This window comes from Uloborus diversus, chromosome 1 (genome assembly GCF_026930045.1).
Source record: "Uloborus diversus isolate 005 chromosome 1, Udiv.v.3.1, whole genome shotgun sequence".
In the NCBI taxonomy this organism is placed as follows: domain Eukaryota; kingdom Metazoa; phylum Arthropoda; class Arachnida; order Araneae; family Uloboridae; genus Uloborus; species Uloborus diversus.
The window spans coordinates 243,234,950-243,262,278 of NC_072731.1; the positions used below are offsets into that span (position 1 = coordinate 243,234,950).

Consider the following 27,329-nt stretch of genomic DNA (forward strand, 5'->3'; position numbering starts at 1 on the left):
GCTATAGAGCATGATTTAGAAAAAAAATCAATGAAAGCCTACCTGGGACCTTATCTTTTATACACGTTTTTCTTGAAACAATTCACTTACATCCCTTTGCTTCTCACTGACTCATATGATAACAGTTTTCTTAGTAATTAAAAGAGCTTTATTTTGCTTTAATATGAAAGCAAGATAAACTGTTACAAAGGTATACTTGAAAATGATACCGCTAAAAGAGAAAACTTGAAGGGGAAGGGGAGCTGACATATCTAAAATGTCAAAAAAAGAAAGTGGTAGAAGGGAAAACAGGCAATTTCATTTTTCGGAAAACTTCTTGTTTGATATGAAAAAGTTGTTTACAACGCAACTATATATAGTTATGCTTTTACCTGACCATCACACCTATCTTATTGGAGATGGTTTTTCAAAACCTTAATGATAGTACTTAAGCTTTTGTCTGAATGTGAAATATTACATTAAATAACAGGTGTATATATTTTCTCGCCGTGTGACGCAAAGCACGAAAATATTTAACTAAATGTATTATTACACTGCCTACAGCATACAGAAAAGTAACAGTAATGTCAAATTATCGTTTTGGACGATTCTCGAAAAAATGTCCCGTTCGTAACGCTAAGTTATTTATTTTTTTCCACCTGACCAAAGCCTTAAAAAATTAATGCTGTTGGGAACTAATACATGCTTTAAAATATACTATCAAAGCTTAATCAGTTAATCCTATATTTAATTAATAGTTACTTGAACAAAATAAAAAACTTTGCTTTAAGCGCGGGACATTTTTTTCCAGAATCGCCTTTTAATACTGCGTCTAGAAAAGATATAAGCTTCAAATCGTAATTCAGAAAGGTAGATCCGTTTTTTTTCTCTCGTTATTAGTGAATTCAAATAAAGCGAAACATCTTTGTGCATTTTAGAATTTAAAGAAAAGCATTAATAAAACTGGAAGTTAAGTATTGTATAACTTCGATTTAACGATACCCGATTTAAGGATTTCTTCCATTTAATGATACTTTTCACTGGTCCGGATTTAACTGCATTGAATTTATATGCTCCTCGATTTAAGGATATCCTTGATTTAACAATAACTTTTTCCAGTCCTTTGACAATCGTTAAATTGGGGTTATAAGGTTTTTTGTCACATGCTTTAAGATAAAATATTTCTATTATAAAGAAAAATTGAACCAATAAAAAACAAATGTAACTCATATAATGCATATATTTTAAGACAAGTACAACATAAACAATGCATTTATTGACAAAAACAAAGTTTAAATGAAGAAAAACAGGAACATATTACTTTTTACACTCGAGAACAGATAAATCAAAAGTACCAGGAATTTTCAAAAATACAATTGTAAATACATTAATATTTCTATAATTTGAAAACATATCTCGTGGAATGTAAGAATAAAGGCTTTCACGGCCAGTGTTAATAATGTTGTGAGATTCTGGATTGTGCTGTGGTCTGAGTGTTGTTTCCCGGACGGTCATCTTCAGTGTTTACGTGGTCGAAGCTTCCAGGCAGATTCTGTTGGCCCTGACGAATAAAGCATTTCCATCCTCAGCAGAAGAGTGGTGTCCTGAAAACTTTTTTCGTCAGGGCCAACAGAATCTGTGAACCAACTGCTGTTGAGAGGGAACTTTCCAACCTCACAAATGTCTTCCAATTCAACGGATTTTCGAAGCAAGAAATTAAAAGAGCGTTCCACCCCTAAGTTGAAAGACAACCACCTGAAAAAGAACCGGTTAAATCTGCAGCCCCTTACATTGAGGACGTCACCGACAGAATCGAAAGACTTCTGCGCGAACACAACATCAAGACTGTTTTAAAGCCTACCCATCGAATCACCGACTTATTACGATCAGTGAAAGATGCGAGAGATCCTTTGTCCGCTGCAGGAGTTTACTAGATTCCCTGTTCCTGAGGATCGGCCTACATTGGAACAACAAAAAGAAGCGTAAATACATGAATAAAAGAACACCAAGTAAATTGCCGTCTGGGCCACACTGCGAAATCAGCAGTCGAAGAACACACTTTTAGTGATGGGACCCATGACATTTAATTCAAAGAAACCAAAATAAGTTTCCCACTATTAGGCTAGATTAAACAGAGAAGCGATCGAAATTTTCAAACAGCCAACAATTTCAACAAAAAGGAAGAATGAATTGAGATAAACAAACTCTGGCATGCTGCACTTAAACGGATTATCCCGAGGGATACTTTAAACCAACCAGAAACAGTGACGGACGTCCAGCAGCCAATTCCCAACCAGATTGAAAAGAGCTCAAGTTTCAGCCAACGAGAAACAAGGACAAAAGTTCACCAGCTAATCCTATCCCAAAATGAAGGGAGAGCTCTTCCCACATAAAAAGTGACAACACTTCGAAATCTGCATCAGTTGCTAGGAAGTCACCTCTCTGGAAGCTTAGACCACGTATACAGTGACGATGACCGCCGCAGATGCGATCGAAGCGTTTGGGGGTCTCACAACATTATCTCATGGAATGTTTGAAAGTCCTTACTAATACAATAAATGCGATGTGAAAGTGACTTTGTTTACCATTTCGAGCCTTAACTACTCAATCGAACATCACTAAATTTTGTACGCACATTGTAGAGAGGGCAGAATAGAACATGGGGCTCCTTTCGTTTAGAAAAAAATGTATTCTATACATTTTATTTTAATTTAAAAATAAAAAACAAATTTATAAGTAATCACCGCAAAAACATCATATTTGTTCGATTTATGCCGCCTAATAAAGCTATTCAAAAGTTGCACAAGATGAGCTTCGCCCAAAGTTCGAGGAATAATTGAAACAACCCCTAATTCGTCATTTTTGGTTGTTTTCACATTCTATAACGAGACTTATCTTGATATTTAAATACTCATATCCACACTTTAAGTCGGATCTCGGCCAGATTTGGCAAGGATGTACTTTTGCACCTGGGAAAGGTCGTATGGGGGGGGGGGAAACGCTAGGATAGTACGGAACCGTTCAAATTCTAATTTTAGGACACAAAAATGGATTCTTCTCCCTGAAATAACTATCGTATCTCCTCGGTTTTAGTTTCATTGGAAAGCTACAGGAGTTTTTTTTCTTTAGATTTCAAAACTTCAATCACCAAGAAAATAGATATAAGCATATTTAAGCAAGTAAAAATAAGAATCTGTTTTTATTGGATATTTATCGTACTCAATTTTAATTAGCGCGAAGAAATCAAGAAATACTTGTGGCCATTTTTTGCTTGAATGTGAACAAATGCTCCTTTTTTTTTTTGCTTTGAGTGTTTTCCTGTGATCGGGGGGGGGGGGTAAAAATCTTTCCTTCCGATTATTTCTTTGCAAATTATTAATTTTTTTGCAGTGCCGGTAAAAGATGCTATAGTAGACGTTTGTAATGTTTCAGTATTACTTGAATCTAATGGGGGCTTTTAGACTTGCCGTTAACGTTATTTAAGAGTTGTTGATGCTGATGTGAGTTTTGAGGTATTAACGTCGCTATTCTAATTAAGATTTTCAAAGCACTTACTCAACGGGGAAGTTTTGAAGGTGTTATTCTAATTTTGACGGAAATTAAAAAACTCTTGATGTTATTGAAAAACAGTAAATATTTTATTCTAACAGGGATTTTTAGAAACAGATGCTAGGAATGTGTTTCTTTTTCTGATGGAGAGTGTGGGGGACTAATGGGAATTGTTAGGGGCTGTTGTCCTAATTCCGATTGGGATTTTTAAGGACTAGATTCCTCACTCACTAAAGGATTTTTAGGCATTAATGTCGATGTTTTACAGAGAATTTTGTTAGGCAGTTGTCCTAAGTCTATGATGATTCAAAGGGTATGTTGATGCTATTGTGAGGCTGTTGAATTATTCGAATAGTCTTTTCATCTATATTTCTCCCTATTCATTCGGATATTTTGAATTTTATTTGAGTGAACATTCGAATAGGATTTTTTAGCGACTAAGATTCAAATTTAAACTGGGATTTTTAGGAATAAAAAGCTTATTTCAGTAATGACGATGAGAACTGTCGTTATCACTCCTCCGTGATATATTACGCCATGTTTTTTTTTTTTTTTAATTTATCTCTGATTGTTGAACGCGCGTCACTTGACGTAACTGTTATTTTCGAGATTGACCGTACACTGTTAAAAATTCAGGAAGATTTTCTGGTAATTGTTACTGTAAAATGGCGGACTTACAGCATCGCTGATTTTTTACGGTAATTTATACCGGAGAAATAAGCGATCCCAGCACCAATTGGTTGCTGTGGCCTACCGAGGAAACCGTAAAATTTTATAGTAACATTTCATTTTTACGGTACAGTTACTGGCAACATGGATGCCAATAACATTTACCTTAAATTTTCGGGAAAATTTTTAACAGTGTGCAAAGTCAGGCGATGCAAAATAGTAGGATATAAATGCAAGTTGCATAAATTATTGTTTTGAAATTGCCTACTTCCTATTTACTTATTCAATTAACTGAAAATGTATTTTTGGTTAAATGTACAAACTTTTGAAAGATTCGTAGACTTATCAGATATAAGTTGGACAAGTTTAAACATTCAATTCTTGATGGTAGTATTTTACATATTTACAAAGCTACAAAACATAATAAGGCAACAAATATTTTTTTACATATAATAGACGAATTACACACCATCGTTGCAGAGATAGAAATACATGATGATTGGAACTTCTCTATCTCCGTCACAGTGTCCGTTTATTTGGCACCTCATAATATTCATTAATGAATGACAAGTATCTTCGGCTTCGGAGTCACCATCGTAACCATGAAATGAAACATCTTCATTATCGGGATGTCTTCCACTCAAAAACCCATTGTTCTTTTTACTTAGCATATTTGTAAGTTTGCTTATTAGCATTCTGTATTTGTTTTGTTTGTTATTTTGAGTGTTTACGTTTGATTGGCTGTCATCATTTCCTGAAGCCTGCCCGCCGAATTTGTTTTTCTTTTGCATTAACTGTGCGAATTTATTGTTTAAAAAATTAAGCTTATTGTTCTTCTTCCTTCCCGGAGTTGTGGATTCGGTATTCGATTGGCTAACAGAGTCATCATTGTTAAAAGAACTATTACTTTGGGCTTGTAAAAGTTCCGATAACCTTTGCAAAAGTGAACGCATTTCATCGTCATTACTGTCCGGCGCTTGAACCAATTGACCACTAGTAAAAATACTGGAGAATTCGTTGTTTTGCGTTTGCAATAGCTCAGTTAACATAGAATTGAAGTTAGTATTACTATTCTGCTCATTATTTAAGCCTGAATCTGTATTCTGGCTGTTGGACACAACACCTTTATTTTTCTTTCCAAGCAGTTGCGCTAGCTTTGATATCATAAAATTCATTTTTCCTCTGCCGTTATCATTAATGCCTGAAGGGTCGTTATAATTTGCAGAAACTGCATTAAATAAATTATTTTTCTTTTGTGACATTTTGTTTAATTTGTTTTGCAGAAAGTTTGGCCGGTTCGATTGATTGTTATTACCGTCTTGATTTTCATTTTGCTGCCCAAGAAGCTTTGATAATTTGTTTGCAAACAGATTACCTCCCTGATTGTTTTGAAGGGTAGAATCATCTTGATTACTGGAAAACTTATTTTTAATTGCTTTCAAATTTTTCTTTTGAAGAATGGCAGCTAATTTATTGGAAAGCATATTCCCTTCATTTTCATTGTTGTTTTGATCACCATTTTGTTTTCCTTTTAAAGAACTTAATTTGCTACTTAGCAGCTCTTTAATTCCAGATTTTCCTGCTCCTTTTGCCGATTTCAAATTTGCAAATCTGCTTTGATTATCTTCGTTTCTAATTGATTGCAGAATATCTTGGATTGAATTTGTGGTCCCGTTAGACATTGGATTTCCGTTGGAGTTTCCACTCAAAGATGGTAAAGTTTGTTGAAGTATTGACGCCAAGTCCTGATTCAAACTTGAATTTGGCGATTGCCCGTTTGCAGACAGTTGAGATAAGATGTTAACAATAGCGGTTAATTGTTGCAGTCCATTGGCATTTGTACTAGTTAACAACTCATTATTCCAAGGTGTAACTACTTTTGTATGATCAGTCACTGGATGCTTATGCCCTGGATTAAAGGCATCTTTCCATTTATCAGCAATTTGAGTAAGACCCGGATTGCCATTTCCGGGAAAAAAATCCGATTGATCACCGTGGTCCAAATCTTCGCTATGGATTGGTGAACTTGAAGGATATTCGTGGCTCCATTCATCATGAGCATTCTCTTCTCCACATTTTATGGTACTTTTAATGATATCAGACGCCTTCTCGGCCACCATTATGGTTGGTAAATTTGTGTTTCCTGATGGTACCAAAGGCATAATTGAAGCATCGACCACTCTCAGGCCCTTTATGTGTTTCACCCTACAAAAAGTAAAATTTACTTAGACCTTTTAAGAAAAGGAAGTAACTTAATTAGCAATAATTCATTTTAAAAATCAAGCTGTAACTGTTAAGCAGTTCAAAACAATTTTGCGTTGTTCGAAATTTTCTATAAAGTATCAAAAGTATTTTCAACCAGTTAAACCAACAATTTCCTTGTAAAACGAATGAAATGCATAAAAGTTCTTTAAAAACTAAGATTTGAAAAAAATGTTCTTCTTAAATAACCCGTGTATAAAGGAAAGTAAATGTGTGTGTGTGTTTATTTGTTTGTTTGCAAATATGAAGAGTTTAACTTAAATTATTGCTTTTAGAGGCCTTGTTTGGCAGAAAAATAGGTCAAAAGTGGATATTGTGCTCCTAAAAACTGACATTTAAATTCAATTCCCCCTCCCCCCCTTTTAAGCTATTTTTTCCGAACTTTTCCACATCATACATTTCAAAGATCGCAGAACAATATTCAAGCCCCCTTTGGAAAAAAGGTACAAATTCTTAGCAAAATTGCGTTCAATTCAAGCTGTCAATGTAATTGCCTACATTTCTCTTTGAAGACCTTCTCGAGAACGTACTTTAGATACTTTTGAAATTTAACGGAAGAATGACATATGTCAAAACGAAAACGTTTTCTGTTACCCGTTTCATGTTCGATAACCAATACTTTGCATTTAAAAAATGACATGTTTTATGTAAACAAACACGAGTTGAGTATGTAGAATAGAAGCATTACGCGGATAACTTTGAGAGTTTATACAACAGAAAAAGGATTTCAAGGAAAAGAAGAGGATCGTGAAAATCAAAATCCAAACGGAGTATGTATATCCAAAAAAAGTTTGCAAATCAAAAAGAAACAGCGAAATTCAAAAGACACATACAAATCCAAAAGGAGCGCGCAAATCCGAAAGAAGTATAAAAATTAAAAAAAGATAAAAATCTAAAAGAAGTAAGCAAATCGAAAAGAAACACAGGAATCCAAATAAAGCAGGCAAATCCGAAAGAAATAAACAATTTGAGAAGAAACGTCCAAATCTAAAAGACACAGGGAACCAAAAGAAATATGTTCATAAAAAACATCCAAATCCAAGACACAGGACACTCCAAAAGAAATATAATTATCAAAAAGAAACACCTAAATCCAAAAGACACGGGACACTCCAAAAGAAATATGCTAATCAAAAAGAAACACCAAATCCAAAAGACATAGGACACTCCAAAAGAAATATGCTAATCAAAAAGAAACACCTAAATCCAAAAGACACAGGACACTCCAAAAGAAATATGCTAATCAAAAAGAAACACCAAATCCAAAAGACATAGGACACTCCAAAAGAAATATGCTAATCAAAAAGAAACACCAAATCCAAAAGACATAGGACTCTCCAAAAGAAATATACTTATCAAAAAGAAACACCCAAATCCAACGGGAACATGGAAAGTACCGTAAGCAGCTTACCGCAGTTGAGGATCTACGACGGTTGTAGGATCTCTGGGATCTCCCATCTTGGCTGTCCCGACTTGATGATTGAAAGTCACCACAAACTGTCTCGCCATACACCAATAGTATGAATCCTCGTCGGTAGCAGAGTCTTCGCAACCGGGAAAGATATTCGGCAGTGGAGTTGATCCAACCTTCTGCAATGGACCACTTGTACCTATCCTCATGCATTTTTTCATTCCTATTCAGAAAATTATGACATGATTAAAACTATAGTTGGGGCCCACACCTAACCTGATAGCGTCGTAATGCTGTGATTAGGATCTGTGTAGCCTTCACAATGCTGCCAGGTTAGGTTATCCCCAACAGTACGTAAATTTTTCCACCTTAACATTAATTAGTTAAGAGCAGAATTTTATTAATCTTTTCGGTAAGAGATTTCATAACTTGTTTGATATTTAATTTCTTTTAAGGTTAAATATGGCTAAAAATTATTTTTGGTTTTCGAATAAAAAGTCCAATTTTTTTGTTAACTGTTCTGTTAGCATAAAATCTCCAAAAGTTACCATAAATATAAACACATCATGAAAATAACAAAAGAGAAACGCAAATATTTTTTTCGGGCATTTCTCATAGTATTAGCAACGATATTCTACATTCTGTGGTATTAGTTTGAGAAAATAATTCCACAACTTATAAAATTAAGAATATGCTTGAGCACAAACTAAAAGTCCAGTATTATCGCAGAAACTTAGTTAGCATGACATTTTTTGAAATCAAAACGAATTCTACCCCCCTCCCCCGATATACCCAAAATTTGCCATAAATTACTATGGAAATCTTCAGTATCTTGAAATAGTTTAAAAACTTGACATGAATATTTGAAAAGGGATAACTTCTGATACAATTACAAATCAATCGCTCTATATGAGGAAATTATGACCCAGAAAATAATCGTAAACGATACAGTTTCCAAATTAGCCAGTATTCAAACCAATATTGGCATACCTACTGTTTAAACACAATATACTATCTCCTTTTACTAATTTTTATCTTAAAATAACTTCATTCACGCAAGAATTTCTATCTACAATATAAATATTTCTTTAAAAAATGAAAGAAATGAATTAAATAAGCGATAAGCAAAGGGATGAAAAGAGGAAAAATTAAAAATTTCATGATAACCTGTGCAAATGATAGAACCTCTCCTCTGCGTTTGTGCAAAAAAAATAGTAATAGTAGGCCAAGTAGATTCTGCTGTACAGCATGATTAAGAAGAAAAAAATCAATGAAAGCCTACTTAGGATCTGAATTTAAAATCCGTTTTCCTTAAAACTTAAAAAAGTCCCCTTTGATCCATTTGCTTCTCACTACCCAAATTTACCGCAGGCAAATCAAACTTGCAGTTTCTCACCTATGTGCATTCGCCTTTAATTTCACTTCGTAGTAAAGAGTTAGTTTCAATATGAATAAATTCCTTCGATTTATATTCTGCGCGTATAATGGAAACATAAAAGTGAAATTTTAGAGAAGCTTACCTTCAACAATATCCTGAATATCTTTGGGATCTTCAAAATAGTTAGGATCAATTAATGGTGGATCAGATGGATTTGTAGACTGGAGAGTAACAGTTCCTCTGCTTCTGGGGTGAAGAATTTGTGAAATGCAGCTATATGTACCCCTTCCTCTGTAAGGTCCATAGTACTGTTCAAAAATCTTAAAAGAAAAAGAAAATATTAGAAACATTTTCATGTCGACGAAGTCAGGTCAACAAAAGGGCTAGAGCTGTATTTAAATATTTACTTCTTCTCGGAGACCGAATGTTGTCTCGGCGATTTCAACTGGAAGTTCTGCGAAGTAAAGTTCATAATCAGGGATAGAGTGCTTTGTATGACTATGATTGCCATTCAGAAAACTCATAGCCGGTATAAGAGATGCCGACGTTAAAGGACCTGTAAAAAACAAGGAATGTACCACTACGTTTAAATCGTTTTATTTGAAATATATATTGTAGTAAAAAACAAGGTACCACAACGTTTAAATCGTTTTATTTGAAATATAAATTATAATGAAAAACAAGGTACCACAACGTTTAAATCGTTTTATTTGAAATAAATATTACGTAAAAAACAGAATTAAGACAAAGCAAATGTTAACTTTTGAAAATGGACAAAACAAATAAAAAATCTGAAGGAAGTATTTGATTAAGAAAGAAAACGACCTTTCTTGAATTCCTATACAGGGCAGTGGTGTAACCAATTGGCCCTAAAATTACACATTTTAGCCTTTAGTTTCGAAAATTTTCAGATGGTCTCCGATGAAACTTTTCTCACTACGACACTGATACTGGGTTTATATTCGAAGTCCCAATTTCAAAATACTGTATAACGAGAACCACAGGTTACAAAAATTTCAAACTGAATGTACTTGAACAAAAAGGAACTGTATGGCATATGAAAAATGTAGGCATAGCATTACAAAAAGAACATCTTCAAATGACATTGAAGCAATTGATTTCCTCCCCCTTCTGAATTTCACTTCGAAAGAAAATGTCTGTTCAAATTTCATCATCATGTTCTTCAGATCTTTGACGAACATCGAATCACAGCCATTTTTCATGCTGTTTAACGAATGGAATTTCTTTGGAACTGCTACCTCACAGTCGGCGTTATTGTAAATGATCTTTACTGGCAAAAAGAATGTTTTTCTTTATTGCATACCATTTGCCTTTTTTACAATTCTGTTGACTGAAGAATTGCATCGTCAATGTATATCCTAATTTCCGCAGCAGTATCTACACAAAATAATTAAGCTATTCCCCGGCTGTTACTAACAATCGTGCAAAATTCTGACATGTGGAGCTATAAGTTTCATTTCTTAACATTTTTACCATACCACGCTCCCTAATAGAACGTGCATTAATTAAGTAAATTAATTATCAAGGAAGTTTATGACAACTAAAGTGGGGGATTCATTTTCCGCCTAGACAGCTCACTCGTACTTGGAAGATATCTTAGTAGTGAACTCTAATAGTGTATGAGCAAATGAAAATATGTTGTTCAAAATATGCAAGTTAATTATTGTTGGGAACTCCAAATAATATTATCAATTATTTACGTTTATTTTGATATACTTGGCTTTAATCAAATCCCAATTCTTTTATCTTGCAAAGTCACAAATGCTCATTTTACTTATTGTAACGTATTTCCTTAAGGTCCCTTATATATACGAGCCGAGTTTGAGTAGTTGTCTTTTCTGGCGAGTTATCGCGTTGGTGATTGTTCACTGTAAGCAATTATTAGCGGCACGTGAATTGTTTATAAAATTAAATATTATTTTCTGCAAATTTGGCGAAATTCGAAACTTAGCTGTGGTAACCCAAGCAGTGCAACAATGAAAAATCCGATCCAAAATGGTTAAACTTAAGCTGATGCGTCGGCAACATCGGGAAATGCGCATCTCAAATGCATGTCCTGAAATCCATGCAAATGACTCTGGCTGACTATATATATGTTGTTTCGGTAGCTCAGATGCTTCTCTCTCACTAGACGTTAAATCCCGGTTATCACAAATTTGCCATTTCAACTGCGCTTGCGCGCAGACTTAGCTTTTTGGGCTTTCTATTTTAAGATTTCGTGTTGCTTGTTTATATTTAGGCTGAGCTAGAGTCTCAACAAATTAATGAATGCGATTAGAATACTTTCACATCGATTTCGTGATACATTATATGAAACTACGGATATGAATAACTAATTATCTTTATAATGAAAATAGAAAAATGACACTTCAATATTTATTGGTTTTAAAATATTTATTTAACATAAACGTAAAACACGTTGTGTACTTCAAAAATGATTGGAACATGAGTATAGATATGTCTTTTGCGGATATTTTACGTTAGGCGTAAACAGTTTAGTATTGTACATTTTCGTTTAATTTGAAGGTTAAAAATTTGGCCCTGAAAATGGCCTTTGTTTGATAGAAAATCAGACTTCGAATCCATTTATAATTAAGACGCAAAACTCAATCTTTACCGAGGCCTAAAATCTAAATCAGAGAAAGCTTTGTGATTTCTAATTTTTATCTGTTGCCATCTCATATTTATTAACAAATTTAAAATGCTTGTAATTAATTTTAGCAAGATTTTTGAAATCAGGAAAGTCCGCGCGCAAGCGCAGTTGAAATGGCAAATGTGTGATAACCGGAATTTAACGTCGAGTTTCTCTCTCTCTCTCTCTTTTAAGTCGTCGTATTTTTCTTCGTCAGCCGAGTCGGCTGTTTGCCGTCATGCACTCGTTTAAGCAATTTATAATTGTAAACTTTGTCTGCAAACCTAACGTGTAAATTAATGGAACTTCGATTAGATAAATGACTCTTCATTAGTCATATTACAAATTTATCAATAATGGCTTTGCATGTTTACTAAATTATCTATGCTTCCAGAGAACTTAGTTTCCAATTTCATATTTCATATGTAAGTAGCTCGCCAAGGATATTGTATTATATTACCATGGAGGAAATTAAGGAGCTACTTTGATATACCCCCCCCCCCCAAATCGGAAATTTGGCGACTTTTTTTGTTTTTGTTGACACAAAACTTTGTTGCCACAAAAATTGCTGCCACAAAACTTTAAAAAAAACCTCAAAAAATGGTAGAAAATACAAGAAAATACTTAATTTGGCAACAGCAAAAACCTAAAAGCTGAAAAAACCTAAATTGGCAACACCAAAATAAGAAACAGCAACCCTAAAAAGTCCGTAGGAAATGCCAGATTTGGCGCGTAATTTTTGGGGGTGTATATCAAAGTTACACCGAAATTAATAGAGATAATTTCAACCACAGGTATTGTTTTCTGCAAAGGACTGCAATTACACTCTGCAACTCAAAAGGGCACTAATTAAATTAGACTTCGGTGCGATAACTCCATTTGATATAATCTCAACGCACAATAATTATAAGTTTATTAATATGTAAGTTTAAAAAATTAAACTGCATCATAATCGTTATCCTTACCGGTTCTCGTGGTGATATACTGAAGGATATTTGGAGGGGAGAATACTTTAAATAACGCTGATGGAATAGAGGGGCTGAGAAGAAATAACAGCGGTACGCCACAATGATCTTGCATATTTTTTCCCACTGGAAGATCAGCAATAACTGGAATCTGAAACATAAAAAAAATTCATGAAGTTTGCAGAAGTAACGACTAGCTTGTATTACAGAGTAGTGCAATAAAAAAGATGGGTCAGTAGCGCAAGGCGGTGTACGATCTTGCTACCAGATTTGTAAATTATATTTCTGGAATTCTAACTGAATTGGCACCCGCACAGCTTTGCCCGTAGTAGAAAATTAAAAGGTCTTTTGGTTCGCCTGTATATTTACAAATAATGTAGGATGAATTTCTCGCCAATTGGCTTGCCCATGTTACGGTTTCACGTTATGATAACTTGATAATTTACTCGTCCATCTTATGATAATTTGCTCAGGAAAATGTTCTTAAAATTGGAATAGAAAAAAAACAAAATCGAATTTTCAAAAAATCGCTCCAAGGTGCACACTACCTTGCTATAAACTAATTGTGTGCCAAATTTCATGAAAATCAGCCGAACGGTCTAGGCGTATGCGCGTCACAGAGATCCTGACAGACAGAGATCAGGACCAAGAGACTTTCAGCTTTATTATTAGTAAAGAAGATTAACAGACGAATCTTCTGAGAATATTGTGATTTCAGACAATCGATGCAAACCACCTAAAGCGAAAAATAAGAATTAAAGTTTTTATAAATAACTAGCTGCATTGCCCGGCTTTGCATGGTATATCTGGAAAGTAAAAGTTGTATCAAGTGACGCGTGTTCAACAATCAGGCTTCAATTGGAGAGAAAAAAAAAATATACTACAAAATTTCCCGTCAAAATAATCATTCTCAAAAAAAGAAAACGGCATATCAAAAGTTCCCGAAATAATTAAACGCAACCCTCCATAAATACAACTAAAGTCCTAAAAAAAAAAGATAAATGGCCAAATAATAATCAAAAGAGGAAATTTGTACCTCTAAACGAAAACAAAATTTTATTTAGTCGCAGCCAAGAAAAAAAAGTGGCAACCTTCTGAACGCTAATTTAAAATGAAATCGCGCAAACGATAACTTTCCGATTTGAAATTTCTGTCTAATTAGGCTTAGCAGGGCTTTTAAATTTTTTCCTTGTGATTTTACTGCCTTTTTTTTTAATTCGAAGGAAATGAAGGAACTCTATGGGTGTTTTTCGTTTGAACGTCTGAATTTGAAATGTGATTTTCGCAATAATGACCCCATCCACAGCTATCATTACCTATCTTGTCCATTGGATCGAAAAAATCACTGCAACAAATAAATCGATAATTCAGCTTTGAATAATTTATTTTTTATTAAGGGATCTAAAGACCCTTAACCTTCAACATTTTCGACTTTCTGGAAAAAATATATGTCATGCTTAATTTAATTCTGGACAATTTGATACCTTATTTATTACCATACGCAAAAACTTTTCAAGTTATCGAAAAAATACATAAACTTTCCCCATAGAGATTTATGTTAACAGCAGCTGTTTAAGCCTCTTTTTCTCAGGTTTCTCGTTTTTCGTGCGTGATATCTCAGAAATTTTCTTATATATTTCCGTAAAACATTTAACGTGTTTTGTCTGGTTTATTTTTATGATCTGAACCTAAATTTATTAATTTTTTAAAAATCATTATTATTTTTTTGACATTTTATAAGTTAATATCAAAATTTTGGGTGAAAATATTTTTTTTAAATATTAACTTTCATTTTTAGTTAAAATTTAGGTTTAGATCATAAAAATAAACTAGACAAGCATGCGTGAAAGTTTTACGGAAATACAAAAAAACTTTCTGAGATATCACGCAGGCAAAACGAGAAACCGGCATCTAAGAAAAAGAGGCTTAAACAGCTGCTGTAAACATAAATCTCTACGGGGAAAGTTTACGCAGTTTTACGATAACTTCAAAAGTTTTTTGCGTATGGTAACAAATAAAGTATCAAATTGTTTAGAATTAAATTACGCATTACATATATTTTTTCGGAAAGTCATAAATTTTGCAGATTAAGGGGTTTTAGACCCCTTAAATTTCATTAAAATATTAATTGGTTTGCCCGAACACACTCTCGTACAATTTGATGAAAATAATAGCTTCATTGGGAAATTATAAATTAGTGAAGCGTGTATCGTTTTTTAAACTGCAGATTATAATTTACACAATAAAGTTTTATTAACAAAGAGATAAGTTTGCTTTATCTACCAGTTTTCTGGTAGTCTCAGTTTCAATGAGATGACATCTGTCTCCAGTTCGGTTATTCCTTATTCCAGACTGATGAGTCTATAAGATGGACGAAACTGCCGTCTCTGGATGTGATAACTGGAATGTTAGTTTTTTGCATGCAATAATAAATTGTTTTCACACTCGATCACTTTCGGATTAAATGACATTGAAGGAAACATAGAAATATTTAGCGTTCCAAAACTGATGGTGGGTTTGAGAAAAAAAAAAGCAGAAGTAGCATAGGGAACATGTGTCTACAGTGGTGCTCACCGCCCATTCTCTCAAAGGGTTCACTATTTCTTGAAAAAGAAAAGGTTATGGACCTTTTATGTACATTTTGTATGGAAATCTGGAATGAATTTTGAGCATATTTACATATGCATGTAAATTCTTTTGTAGAAAGTATTACATGTAATCTGCATTAGTTTTCAAGTTCTGAAAAGTCCAGTTTTCTATACGATTGATAGCTCTCTGATAGGTAATTTCCATGATCAAGATTAAAAAACAAAAAAAATGCCTAAACAAGGAAAAAGTACAAAAAAACAAATAAATAAATAGATAATTAAATCTTCTTTACTAATAATAAAGCTGAAAGTCTGGATCTCTGTCTGTCGGGATCTCTCTCTGTCTGGATCTCTGTGACGCGCATAGCGCCTAGACTGTCCAGCCGATTTTCATGAAATTTGGCACAAAATTAGTTTGTAGCATGAGAGGGGGGTGCATCTCGAAGATTTTTCGAAAATTTCGAATTTGAACTTTTTCTATTCCAATTTTAAGAAAATTTTCCCGAAGAAAATTATTACAAGATGGACGAGTAAATTACCAAGTTATCGTAACGTGGAACCGTAGCATGGCCAGTTGGCGAGAAATTCACCATACATTATTTGTACATACAGGTGAACCAAAAGACCTTTTAATTTTCTACTACGGGCAAAGCCGTGCGGGGGTACCACTAGTAAATGAATAAAATAATAAAATAAGAGCAATAGGTGCTCTACGTTCTTCCGTAGCTCAATATGTTGTAGACGTCAAAGTTTTTTATTTAAGGTCATTTTTTTTTCCTCTTCTTGGCGTCAGAAAAATGCAAAAATTTAACATTTTCCAGTGTAGGGCTGCCAACGGTGCTAATTCGCTATTTGGTTCTTTGTGCCACGAATCGTTTCGCTTTCACGGTCGTCATAACGAAGGTGAAACGACACTGTCTCGAACGGAAGTCATCCGATTCTTCCCTGAAAGTCGTTATAACGCCTTCGGGCGTAACGTGAGCTGACTATATCATGATATCTTAATACTGCTCTTTGTGTGTATTCAATGAAGTAAATCAGTGATTTTGCACCTTCGGCCAGCGAAGCTGATCAGTGTGGTCCGTAGTTTTGTTTAATGTTACAAATCGGAAAGCACGATTAATCGCAATGTGACAGATTTTTAGCAAAATGGTCGGAAATTGGTTTAAAAAAAGTTGCCTTTTAAAAAAGAAGCATAAAATTCATAACAACAATTACTGGTTTTTAATTTTCTTTCCTTTTCCCTATTTTCGCATGTTATCAGCAATCTTTTTTAATATTTTGAAATTTTATATGTGTTCTGGCCCGTGATTATTATTTTAAAATACGGTTAAGCCCTCTGATAGAAAAAGGTTGGGCCCCACTGAAATAAATAAATCGCACTCTTTTGTCCCTTCGCTATTTCGTAATTTAAAGATTCGCTCATTCGAGAAAACTTTTCCCTCACCACACTTTTTTTGTCACAAATTTAAGTTTTCCTTTAGACATAGGTAATCTAATTCATTGGATTAGGTAGCTAGTTTCAAGTTATTCTGGAATGATAATACTAATGGTAATAGTACGCTGCAAAAAAAAAAAAAAAAAAAAAGGGTGCCTGCATATTTATCTTTCAGCTTTATTATTAGTAAGAATAAAGTCTGGATCTCTGTGACGCGCATAGCGCCTAGACCGTTCGGCCAATTTTCATGTAATGTGGCACAAAATAATTTTGTAACACGGATGAGCAAACTACCATAACGTGGACGAGTAAATTAACACAGCATATTGGCAAGAAATTCATCATCCAATATTTGTAAATATACAGGCGAACCAAATGACCTTTTCATTTTCCATTACGGGCAAAGCCATGCGAGTACAGCTAGTGCTATATAAAATTAACCCATTAGTTCCGGCAGCGTCGCTGCAGGAACCATTGGATCGGAAATATAATAGGTCAAATTACGGTGCTTATTTTTTATGCCATTAAAACCTGTGCGCGTCTGTTTGTGTGGCTGTAACCCTATCTTCTCCGGGCTGTAAATGTCCCCTGGGTCAATACTAAACAATGACCCGGCAGACATTCACAGTAAGAAATATAATGGGTCAAATTACGGTGCTTATCTTTGATGAAATTAAAACCTGTGCGCGTCTGTTTGTGTAGCTGTAACCCTATCTTCTCCGGGCTGTGAATGTCTACCGAGTCAATACTAGACATCTAGAGGAAGTAATTCCGTTCTGCCTCAACCTTTTAATCCTTTAGGGACTAGACATCCAGGGGTAAAAGCATTAAAATCATCAACTGTCCTCCCCTGAATTCGCCATTAAGCCCCCACACGAGGTGAGCTGGGGTTGACGAGCGAAACGAGCAGAATGTGGAGTCCCCTAGTGCTGCATTTAAATCTGCTGATATGCAAATACAATTTTTAGAGCAATTTGTCCAATAAATTGCTTTTCATTAACATTGAATCAGAATCTGATTGTTTATGCTAGATTAGTTTCTGAAAGTTTAGCAATCGTTTTTAATTTTTGCACTGCAAATTACTCCAGCGCCAGAATAAAAGATTTAATTAAAAAAGCACGAGGTGAACTAGGGTTGACGAGCGAAGCGAGCAGAATGTGGAGTCCCCTAGTACTGCATTTAAATCTGCTAATATGCAAATATAACTTTTAGAGCAAGCTGTCCAATAAATTGCTTTTCATTAACATTTAATCAGAATCTGATTGTTTATGCTAGATTAGTTTCTGAAAGTTTAGTTCAATCGTTTTTAATTTTTGCACTGCAAATTACTCCAGCGCCAGAATAAAAGATTTAATTAAAAAAGCAAATAATAAATAAATATGCAAAAGAAACTAATTAATTGAAATAAAATCAAATTAATAAATAAAATGATAACTACCTTAAATCTCTCAAGTTCTTTTCTTGGGCCGATTCCGGATAACATAAGCAGCTGAGCGGAGTTGGTTGTACCTGCGGACATGATGACTTCTCGCTTTGCTTTTACCTCGAACGTATCTCCCTGGAAATCGAACCGTACGCCGATGGCTCTGCGATTCTCGATAATAACCTGTTTTGACAAAGATAAATAACTAAGATATCATACAACGAAGATTTGATTTTAAAATAAAGTGTGAAACTAAATTTCAAATGTTTTCAATGGTGTATTCTTAGAAAAGTAGTTATTTTGCAGTTGACTTTTGTAAATAGTTCAATATTTCTTAGGGACATGTACTTGTTACGGAATCGAGTAATAAAATAATATACTTAAAAAAGAGTTCTAAAAATGATGTGTACCTTTCTGACAAGAGCATTGGGAAGAATATCCAAATTCGTTCGATTTTCGGCAGGAACCAGATAAGCTTTAGCAGTACTACAACGCTGACCAGACCGAAGCGTAGCTTGTATGTCATAAATTCCTGAGAGAAAACAAAATTTAAGGAAATTATTTTTCAAAATAAATAAGTAAATGCATACAAATGAAATTAATACAAACTAAAGCAATTTAAAATAAAATACAATACAGGAAAATTAAATTGAATAATGCAAAATAAAGCAAACTTAATTAAAATAAAATAAAATGAATAGATCGATGAATATTATTCAGTAAAGTATCCCAATTCATCTTTGGAGTTTTCAATAGGTAGTTATTCGTACAGTAAATACAAAGGACAGTACGTTCAAGCTTCAAGAAATGTAATGTTTTTCGTTGGCGTCTGAATCCTAAATTGTAATTACAGCGCATTAAAGAATCGCTTGAAAGAATTAAAAACTTAATATAAGTTGCCGTACAGTGAAAACAACGTTTTAAATGCAGAAATTCCCTTATTTTCTGCGAATCAATGAGCATTTTTTAGCAGAGTTTGAACACCATGTTTAAACATCGGTGTCGCGATCGAGCCAGGAATAACTCTTATGTTGTGACTCATGAAAGTACTAATGGTATATGTGCGTATATACATATTAAACTCGTATATGAATTAAGGCATATTGCAAGCAAATACAGAACAGCTCGTTACAGAACCCAATGACTGCAGTTTCATTTCTGTTTTGTGCTTATCAGTCTCAAATATCCATAACAGTACTGCGGGCAAAAATCTTCATTTTGAAGTTATCTTCACATTGGTAGCGAAAAATACATCAGCACACCAGAAAGAGGTTGGCAAATATGGTGTCGCTCCATTTCCAAATTATTACCGAAATTATTCATTTCGAGGCGTATCAGTTAAGACAACATTTTTTAACATCGAAACATTGACATTTATTGATACCAATATAAATGCAGTACAGATTTAACTTCTTTTCGGGAAGTAACTGTTTTAACGATTTATTAATTGGGAAAAAATAATGAGTTTTAAATGATCACTTAAATGAGCTATGGTATCCGAACCAAGTATATTTCCCTAATGACATGCGAGAAAAAAGAAGAAATGAACCTGAAGTAGCCGATTAAAATATTTGAAGAAGAAGGAGGGGTAAAAAAAAAGGCTCTGTAGCCTTTTCCTCCTTGAGTAGTATTTGTCTATAGCTCTGAGCCCCTAGAACGGCAGCAGAGGAAGATGAAATGAAAGAATTAAAATACTTCATGACTCAATTTGTTTTGACCATAATGAATTTTAATTATCTGACTGAGGAATCGATGCCACCAACAAATTCGCAACTAAAAAAACAGTCTAGCTTAGAGCTCTAAAAATTCTAAGCTTTAACCTTCCTTTAAATTTTAACTGTTGCATTTACAAATAAAAACAAAATGGTTATCTTAAAATAATCCAAATGATAATTTAAATGAAAAACATTAATTTTTCTTCCTAAAATTCAATTTCTGACACGCGTAACGTTTAAGAGATATGTACTAATTTTCGTTTCTATATGAATTAAACATATAACTGCTACAGCATGTGCTTGGGATCACAATGTGGATTTTAATTTTAAAATATTGCAGAAGATTGCAATCCTTATAGCGAAGATTTTCTTACCAATTTGTGTTCTACCATTGATATCAACAATCTTGTCACCCATAAGTCTGGATGCTTCAAATATTGGATCCTTGATTTCTGGTTGATATCTTGGTCTGTGTATGGTTTGAGGGCCTCCAACACCGTGGTATCCTTAAGAACAAAAATATAATGTAAGAAGGAAAATTAATTTTTCTTCAATGACAACAAAATATGGTTTGCAAAACAAAATAACTTTACATTGCAGTTACATAACTGTTCTAAAGTATAGATTTATTTATTCTCCCAAAGATTTTTCATACTCTTCAGTTTTAAAAGTATTATTCAATAGTCGAATGGAACAGCGCTGGATGCGATTTATTTTTCTTTTTTTTTTTTTTTAAATTGGTTTTTCTGTGGAATTTATTGGAATCCGGTGGTTGGTTCGTTGAAAAAGGGTTTTGAGTTTATCGTCTGGAGGAAAACGTTTGTTATACTGGAGCAAACGCTGAATGGGACATTTTCTTGGCATCTTTTTATATTAAATTGCGCTCTCAGAAAAAAAAAAAAAAACTCGCTCCTGTCAATATTTTATTTTGTAACAATCAGCGTTGCTCCAACCGAACATTCAATTAATTGTGCAGTAATTAATTATAATAACATTTAATAAGACTTACATCTATGTTCATAATTGTTTGTTACACTTAATACGCAAAAAAATTAAAAAACAGCATGTTGTCCCAGAATGAGGAATTGTAACGTAATGTTTGGAAAAAAAAGGATAAGAAGCATAACCTGATGCGAATATAAACTTACTACAAACTGAAGGATTGTTGAAGGCGTAAAAACGCAACGTAAAGAAGGAAGAAACAAGTTTAAAACTCAATGATTGTGAAAATTTACGATAAGTGTTCATTTTTACAAATAGCTCCCTCACTTACGTTCATGGTTTTTAATTCAAGAAAGAAAAAAAATTTTAATTAACGGATAAAATATTTAAAAAAAAAGTCTACTCGTAGTCAAAATTATCTCCTGTTCAAGTCGTTGAAAAAAAAACATTAAAAAAATGAAAAATTAAGGTGATTAATGTCCCAAGTCAAATTGTTCAATCCTACTTTACATTTGTATGTCCTTAAGATGCCAAAAATGTGTGAACTCGCCAAGTGTTTTGGATTAAAGATTGAAAAATTGAAAACAGATCGTTCAGTGTAATTTTGTAATAATATCTAATAGGGTGGTTCGAAAAAATCGATTTCTTTATTTTGGAATCGCGTTACCACACAAAAGTTGTAGTTTGGTAGCCTTAATTGGGTAAAAATAAAAAATAAAAATTCTAAGTTAACATCTTCAGTCCGCGCATGAGGTTGAAAATTTGAAAAGATATTGGGCAGGAGAATTTAAGCCAATTTAAGGCGTATACGCGAAAGATCTTATGTAAAAGCTATAAAATATTTTTTTTTAGGTTCAAACTGAGCTATATACTGACAGTTTATGACTGTTGCATTATAAAAATAATAAAAGAATTCTAAGTTGACATCTTCAGTCCGCGCATGAGGCTGAAAGTTTGAAAAAATATTGGGCATTAGATTTTAATCCAATTTAAGGCGTATACGCAAAAGAAAGATCTTATGTAAAAAGCAATAAAATAATTTTTTTAGGTTCTAATTGCGCTATATACTGACAGTTTATGGCTGTCGCGTTAAAAAAATTTAAAAAACTTTGAAAAATAATTTTATTATTTTTTTAAAAATTTAATTTTTAGCATTTTTTTAAACTTTCAGCCTTATTGCGAACTGAAGATGTCAACTTAGAGTTATTATTTTTCCCCGAATGAGGCTACCAAACTACAACTTTCGGGTGGTAACGCGATTCTGAAATAAAGAAACCAATTTTTCGAACCACCCTAATAGCCAATGACCAGCGTATTCAATGGTTAAAATGATAAAAAAAATAGTCATTACCATTTGCAACATACTCTGGATCTCTGTTATCTTCCATCTTAATAAAATAAGGAAGTACATCTTTATAACTCCAGCCTGTTGCCCCCAGCGCAGCCCAATCGTCATAGTTCTGACGATTGCCACGAACTGTCAACATAGCATTCAGCACACTAGAACCACCTAAAGTTTTTCCACTTGGCCACACAATTTGCTAAGGGGAAGAGCAAAACTAAAGTTAGTTATGTGGAATAAATTATTTAATTTAGCGAACTTTTACATTTTGTAATTATTTTTAAATAATGAGGACATATATAATATACATAAAATACAACGCCAGCTCAGTCATTCCATCCGAGGACTGCAGTTTCCTGCTTTTTGTGCACTCATCAGCCCGGAATAGGAAGCAACTGAGCTGGAGGCGAAAAACTTCATAAGCCATGGCTTAGGGCGATAACTTACTGCAAAATATATAGCATAGTTTATGGAAAAGTAATGGAAGTAAACCCCAAAGTAATATACTCATTGAAAATAATGTGTTGGAGACCATACTTTTTGTTTTCTTTCTATCTTTGTCTGCAATCAAGTACTCTTATTTTGTTGTTTGAAGGGATTTGTAAGAAATTAGCATCGCAAAACATTTGACGGAAATTCATTTTTGTTTTTAAGTTAGATGAAAACAAATTAGCTCATTTGATGCTAAGCAAAGAGTTGTAACGGCCAAAATTAAACATTTGAAGACAACGTCTGCCATGGGTAGTTAAAGCGTAGTGTCTGCAAAAAATGAGTGTTTGAGATATTTAAAGAAACGCGTTTTGGATTCTATACTAACAATGGGCAAATGTTGGAATTTGACACATTTTAGTGCTATATTTTCAGCGCAAATAAAGTACGCAAAATTGTACAAAAATGCAATAATTAAGGCAAAATTGCACAAAAAAAAACTGAAAAATTTGCAATGGGGTTGTTTTCTTCAGTCAAAAGTAGTACTTTTTGTCACTGAAATTAATAGAATAAGCAAAAAAAAAAAAAAAAAAAAGCAAATAACATGGACCCAGAAAATATTTTCATTTTCCCAACAGTTATTCTTTAATTATGTTTTTAAATGTCCGGTTTTTGAAATAATGTGTGTTCTTGATGACGGCACAAATGATGCACTTTGCCGCATCTTTCTACCGCGATTCCACGTTATGATAATCAAGAAGCGAATTAAAATTGCGCTCTACGCTTGCTATCAACCAATGCGTTGCCAATACACGTGATTAAAAATGCGAATTAAATATTTTTCTTTGTGAATGGCAACACAGAATGGCATTTCATCATTTGTGATGTCATCGGACAGAAGCATAAAAATTGAAAGCGCGCCGAATTTAAGTATTTTTCTAAAAATATTAAACTTAAACAAATTATTTTAAAAATGGTCAGATCCTATGTTTTAAGCATGCTCTTTCAGAAAAAAATACTTTTAAAATTTTGGAAACTACCCCATTATTAAGCTTTACCTTCCCACGCAGACAAGCAGGGCCGTAACCAGACTTGTTTCGGAGGGGTTCTTACCAAACACATTTTTTGAACAATTATATGGTCTATCAAATTTGTTTTTGTCATGTATTTATGTTTTAGCAGATTGGCAACATCGAGAAAACAAACCACGTAACTTGATATTGGAAAAGATTAATTTTAAACTTGTATTGAGCAGAATTGTTGGTAATAAAATCATGATACAATACTTAACAGTTTTCATGTGTATTCTATTGATTTTTGTTACAATAGATTATCTAAATGGAGGGAGGAGACAAAACACCATATTGTTACATAATAAATGAATTTCTCAATAACTACTATAAACACACAATGAGTTTGTACAACTTTTCAATCATACTAATTTCATTTCACAAATAAAATTGAAATAATATTATTCAAATAATAATAATAATATTATTTGTGTCACCAAAATATAAATAAATAAATAAAATAAATAATGGAGAGAATTTCTTTGGATAAAAAAATTCGGAGGGTGTTTGAACTCTGTAAACCACCTCCTTGCGTACGGCCCTGCAGACAACTCTGAAATTTGGAGAAACTAACAATTATTTTGGTGCAAAAGATGGTAAACAAAACACTTGAAGGTGCTGTTTTGCAGCGTGATTCAGAAATCTTTTCAGTGAACAAAACTTTTAAAAGTCCATGTACAAACTTTTTACTTCTCACTGCCATACTTGAAATAAATTAGGTTTTCTCTTTGATAATTTTTGCCCCAAACTATTAATGAAATTCAACAGTCTGCCTAAAGAGACATTCTTTACTTACCCGATCTTTGAGCGCTTCTCCTGTGTACCGCTGTGGCGCAGTTCGAAAATCCCAGTCAATTCTCGTATGCCAAAGTAATCTTTCTATGGCAGGGATTTCCGAAACTAAAGGAGGAGGTCCACCGGCTTCCAATAACAAGATTTTGACACAAGGAATCTCTGACAATCGAGAAGCCAGCACAGATCCAGCTGATCCTCCACCCACTGAAATAAAAATTTGCAGTCACTTCCAAAAGATGCTCAGAAAAAAAAAAAAAAAAGTTTCACAAAAAAAACAAATAAAAACGATTTATGGACATTTTCATAACCAGACACAGACACTCTACCAACTAAATAGCAAGGTCGAATACCGGTTGCGGGGAACGGTTGATTAAATGCAAATTAAATGAGTGTTCTGTTACATATCGGGGGTCTAGGGTCACACAAATGTAACTACACCCACTCTCAGTTTGAGTTGCGTTTGTGTGAACTTAAACCCCCGATATATTAGTCGAAGTTCAAAAAATTTGTTAATGAAAAAAAATGTTCATTTCATTTAACATTATTTACTAGCTAGATCTACAAAAACTATCAACTTTTGGTAGCGTTATTTATTCAGCCTCTGTGGCCACTGTCGCAACCAGCTCCAGTAATGCCTGCAGAACATTATTTTTCACTTTCTTAGTCTATTTTAAGAATTTTTCAAATATTTAATTGAAGTTCAAAAATTTAAAATAATAAAAACAATAAAAAATAGTTAACTTCAGAAAGTTTGATTTTTTTTTACATGACAATAAGGAAATATAAACTGAATAAAGTCTTACCAATAACATAATCGTATTCCCTGTATATTGTTTTTGCAGTCCTTGGTGTGTGTTTCTGTCCTGCCAATGATAGAAGTAGCATCGGCAGAAAAGTAGAGTTTACTAAAGGACCTAGGAACGCACTTTCACTTGCAATATCCATGTTGTCTGTAAAAGATGATGTAGCGTTCTGATCCATTGTAAAAATACACAATAATAGCTGACTGTATAAAACTTTTACTTGATAATATTCATTAACAAGTACTAAATCCACTGCTTTTTTATTACATGAGTCACTGCTTCATTTGCCGTAAAACATAGGCGAGGGCGAAAAAAATCGATTTTTTTTTTCAACAACTACTGATGCTGTTCAAAAACAGTTAATATAAAAAATTGGAACCTTCCTCTAAATTTCACGTAGGAACTACCAAACAAATGTGGCACCTGTTTACTCAAGTCTTTTCCAAACCAGAATAAAAGATGCACAGTCAAGAAAAAACAGCAAGCCTTCGTCAACTGTTTTGCAAGATGGGGTGACAAAACCAACGTCAATAAAGCGAGAAACACCAATTATTGCATGCATAATTTTCAGGAGTTTAAAAAGAAACCGTATTTAAATGCTGAACAATTGAGCTTAAGGATTAAAGATTATCTGAGAAAAAAAATATTTTTTTCTTGTCTGATGTTCTTTCATCCGGAAGATCACGTCTTCTGCATTAAGGTATTTCATGTAATTCAAAACACGTGCATGCATTAATTTAGAATTATCATGCTTCGCCATTTTTAAAAGAACGTTAAGTAATAAAAACCTTGAAATGCTCAATTAGTAAATCCTAAAAAAACTCAGTTTTAAGAAAGTGTTACAAGCTAACATTGTTTACTTGCGCAAATAAAGACATTGTGCGATAAATTTGATATCAAAATAAACCTTCGCATATTTTTCGACTCTTTCTACTTCAGTTCTTTTGGAAAAAATGGAAAGAGAACAGTTTATCAACAACTTAGAATGTTGGTATATTTACTTCTCAGTACTCTTATAACAAACTAAAAGTTGGAAGTAAAAAAGTGAAAGTTTTTAGGTTATGTTGTATTTTTAATTACCAAAACATAGAATTCTTAAAATTAAGTTTAAAAAAATGCGTAGCGAAGGCACCAGCATTTTAGAAGTTTTTTCTTAGTAACTATCGAATTTTGCCATTTTACTACAAATCGAAATAACGCAACTTTCGTTTAAAATGCTGTTTATGTTTTCTTTTGATATAATTCCAGGTTTCAAAATGTTTTCGAAATCGTCGTTCCACATATCATCTAAAGGACCCGTTTCAAATGAAAAAATGCCATTTTTTTTAAAGTCCTGGTTTTGCTGATGATGGAATCAATCAAATAAATGGTCACGTTTCTGGAATATTATTTAGGATAGCAACGTCACGAACATACTGTAACCAGAGACTATCTCAGGTGGTTTTACTCATTCCTTCAAAGTCGGAGTGGGAGCCAGTGTCTATAGTTTTCTCTTTAATTAATTCCGCAAAACAGGCTTTACTAAACAATTTGTGCAATCTACTAATTAGTGGTTGCAACAATGCAAACTAAGGGGTCAACAATAAACGCTATGTACTGGAGTTAAGAGTTAATCCGCTGATGTTAGTGTTAAAACTTCAACTATAAAAATATCACCAAACAGGCAATGGCTTCGTTCAAATGTGGTCAAAAAATGACTTCGGCAATTTTTTAGTTATAAAAGAGATGATAATAATAGTTAATTTGTACGACATTATTTACGTTAATTTTTTGAACTGTCTGTGCTTTTTTCCTCCAAGGCGTTTTTCACATGTGTATAATCGTTACAATAATTACTTAAAATTTAAAAAAAGTAATTAAATTTAAATATAAATCTTGAAATTATTTTGAGTAACAGTTTTTTATTCCTTGGTAAAGC

The 27,329-nt window shown here is 33.4% G+C and overlaps 1 protein-coding gene across 1 annotated transcript in view; it reads right to left on the reverse strand.

The window, feature by feature from the left end:
• The window catches only part of LOC129219656 (uncharacterized), a 68,902-nt gene extending 43,313 nt beyond the window's left edge, over window positions 1-25,589 (reverse strand). Inside the window, exons 1-11 of the mRNA XM_054853934.1 lie at window positions 25,412-25,589; window positions 24,610-24,812; window positions 22,324-22,513; window positions 20,405-20,536; window positions 18,726-18,847; window positions 18,331-18,498; window positions 12,867-13,017; window positions 9,656-9,804; window positions 9,391-9,568; window positions 7,871-8,093; window positions 6,191-6,402 (exon numbers count right to left, since the gene is read on the reverse strand). Of these exons, the coding sequence (XP_054709909.1) occupies window positions 6,191-6,402; window positions 7,871-8,093; window positions 9,391-9,568; window positions 9,656-9,804; window positions 12,867-13,017; window positions 18,331-18,498; window positions 18,726-18,847; window positions 20,405-20,536; window positions 22,324-22,513; window positions 24,610-24,812; window positions 25,412-25,589 (1,906 nt within the window). The remainder of the gene's footprint in view (window positions 1-6,190; window positions 6,403-7,870; window positions 8,094-9,390; window positions 9,569-9,655; window positions 9,805-12,866; window positions 13,018-18,330; window positions 18,499-18,725; window positions 18,848-20,404; window positions 20,537-22,323; window positions 22,514-24,609; window positions 24,813-25,411) is intronic.
• Window positions 25,590-27,329: the final 1,740 nt, after the last annotated feature.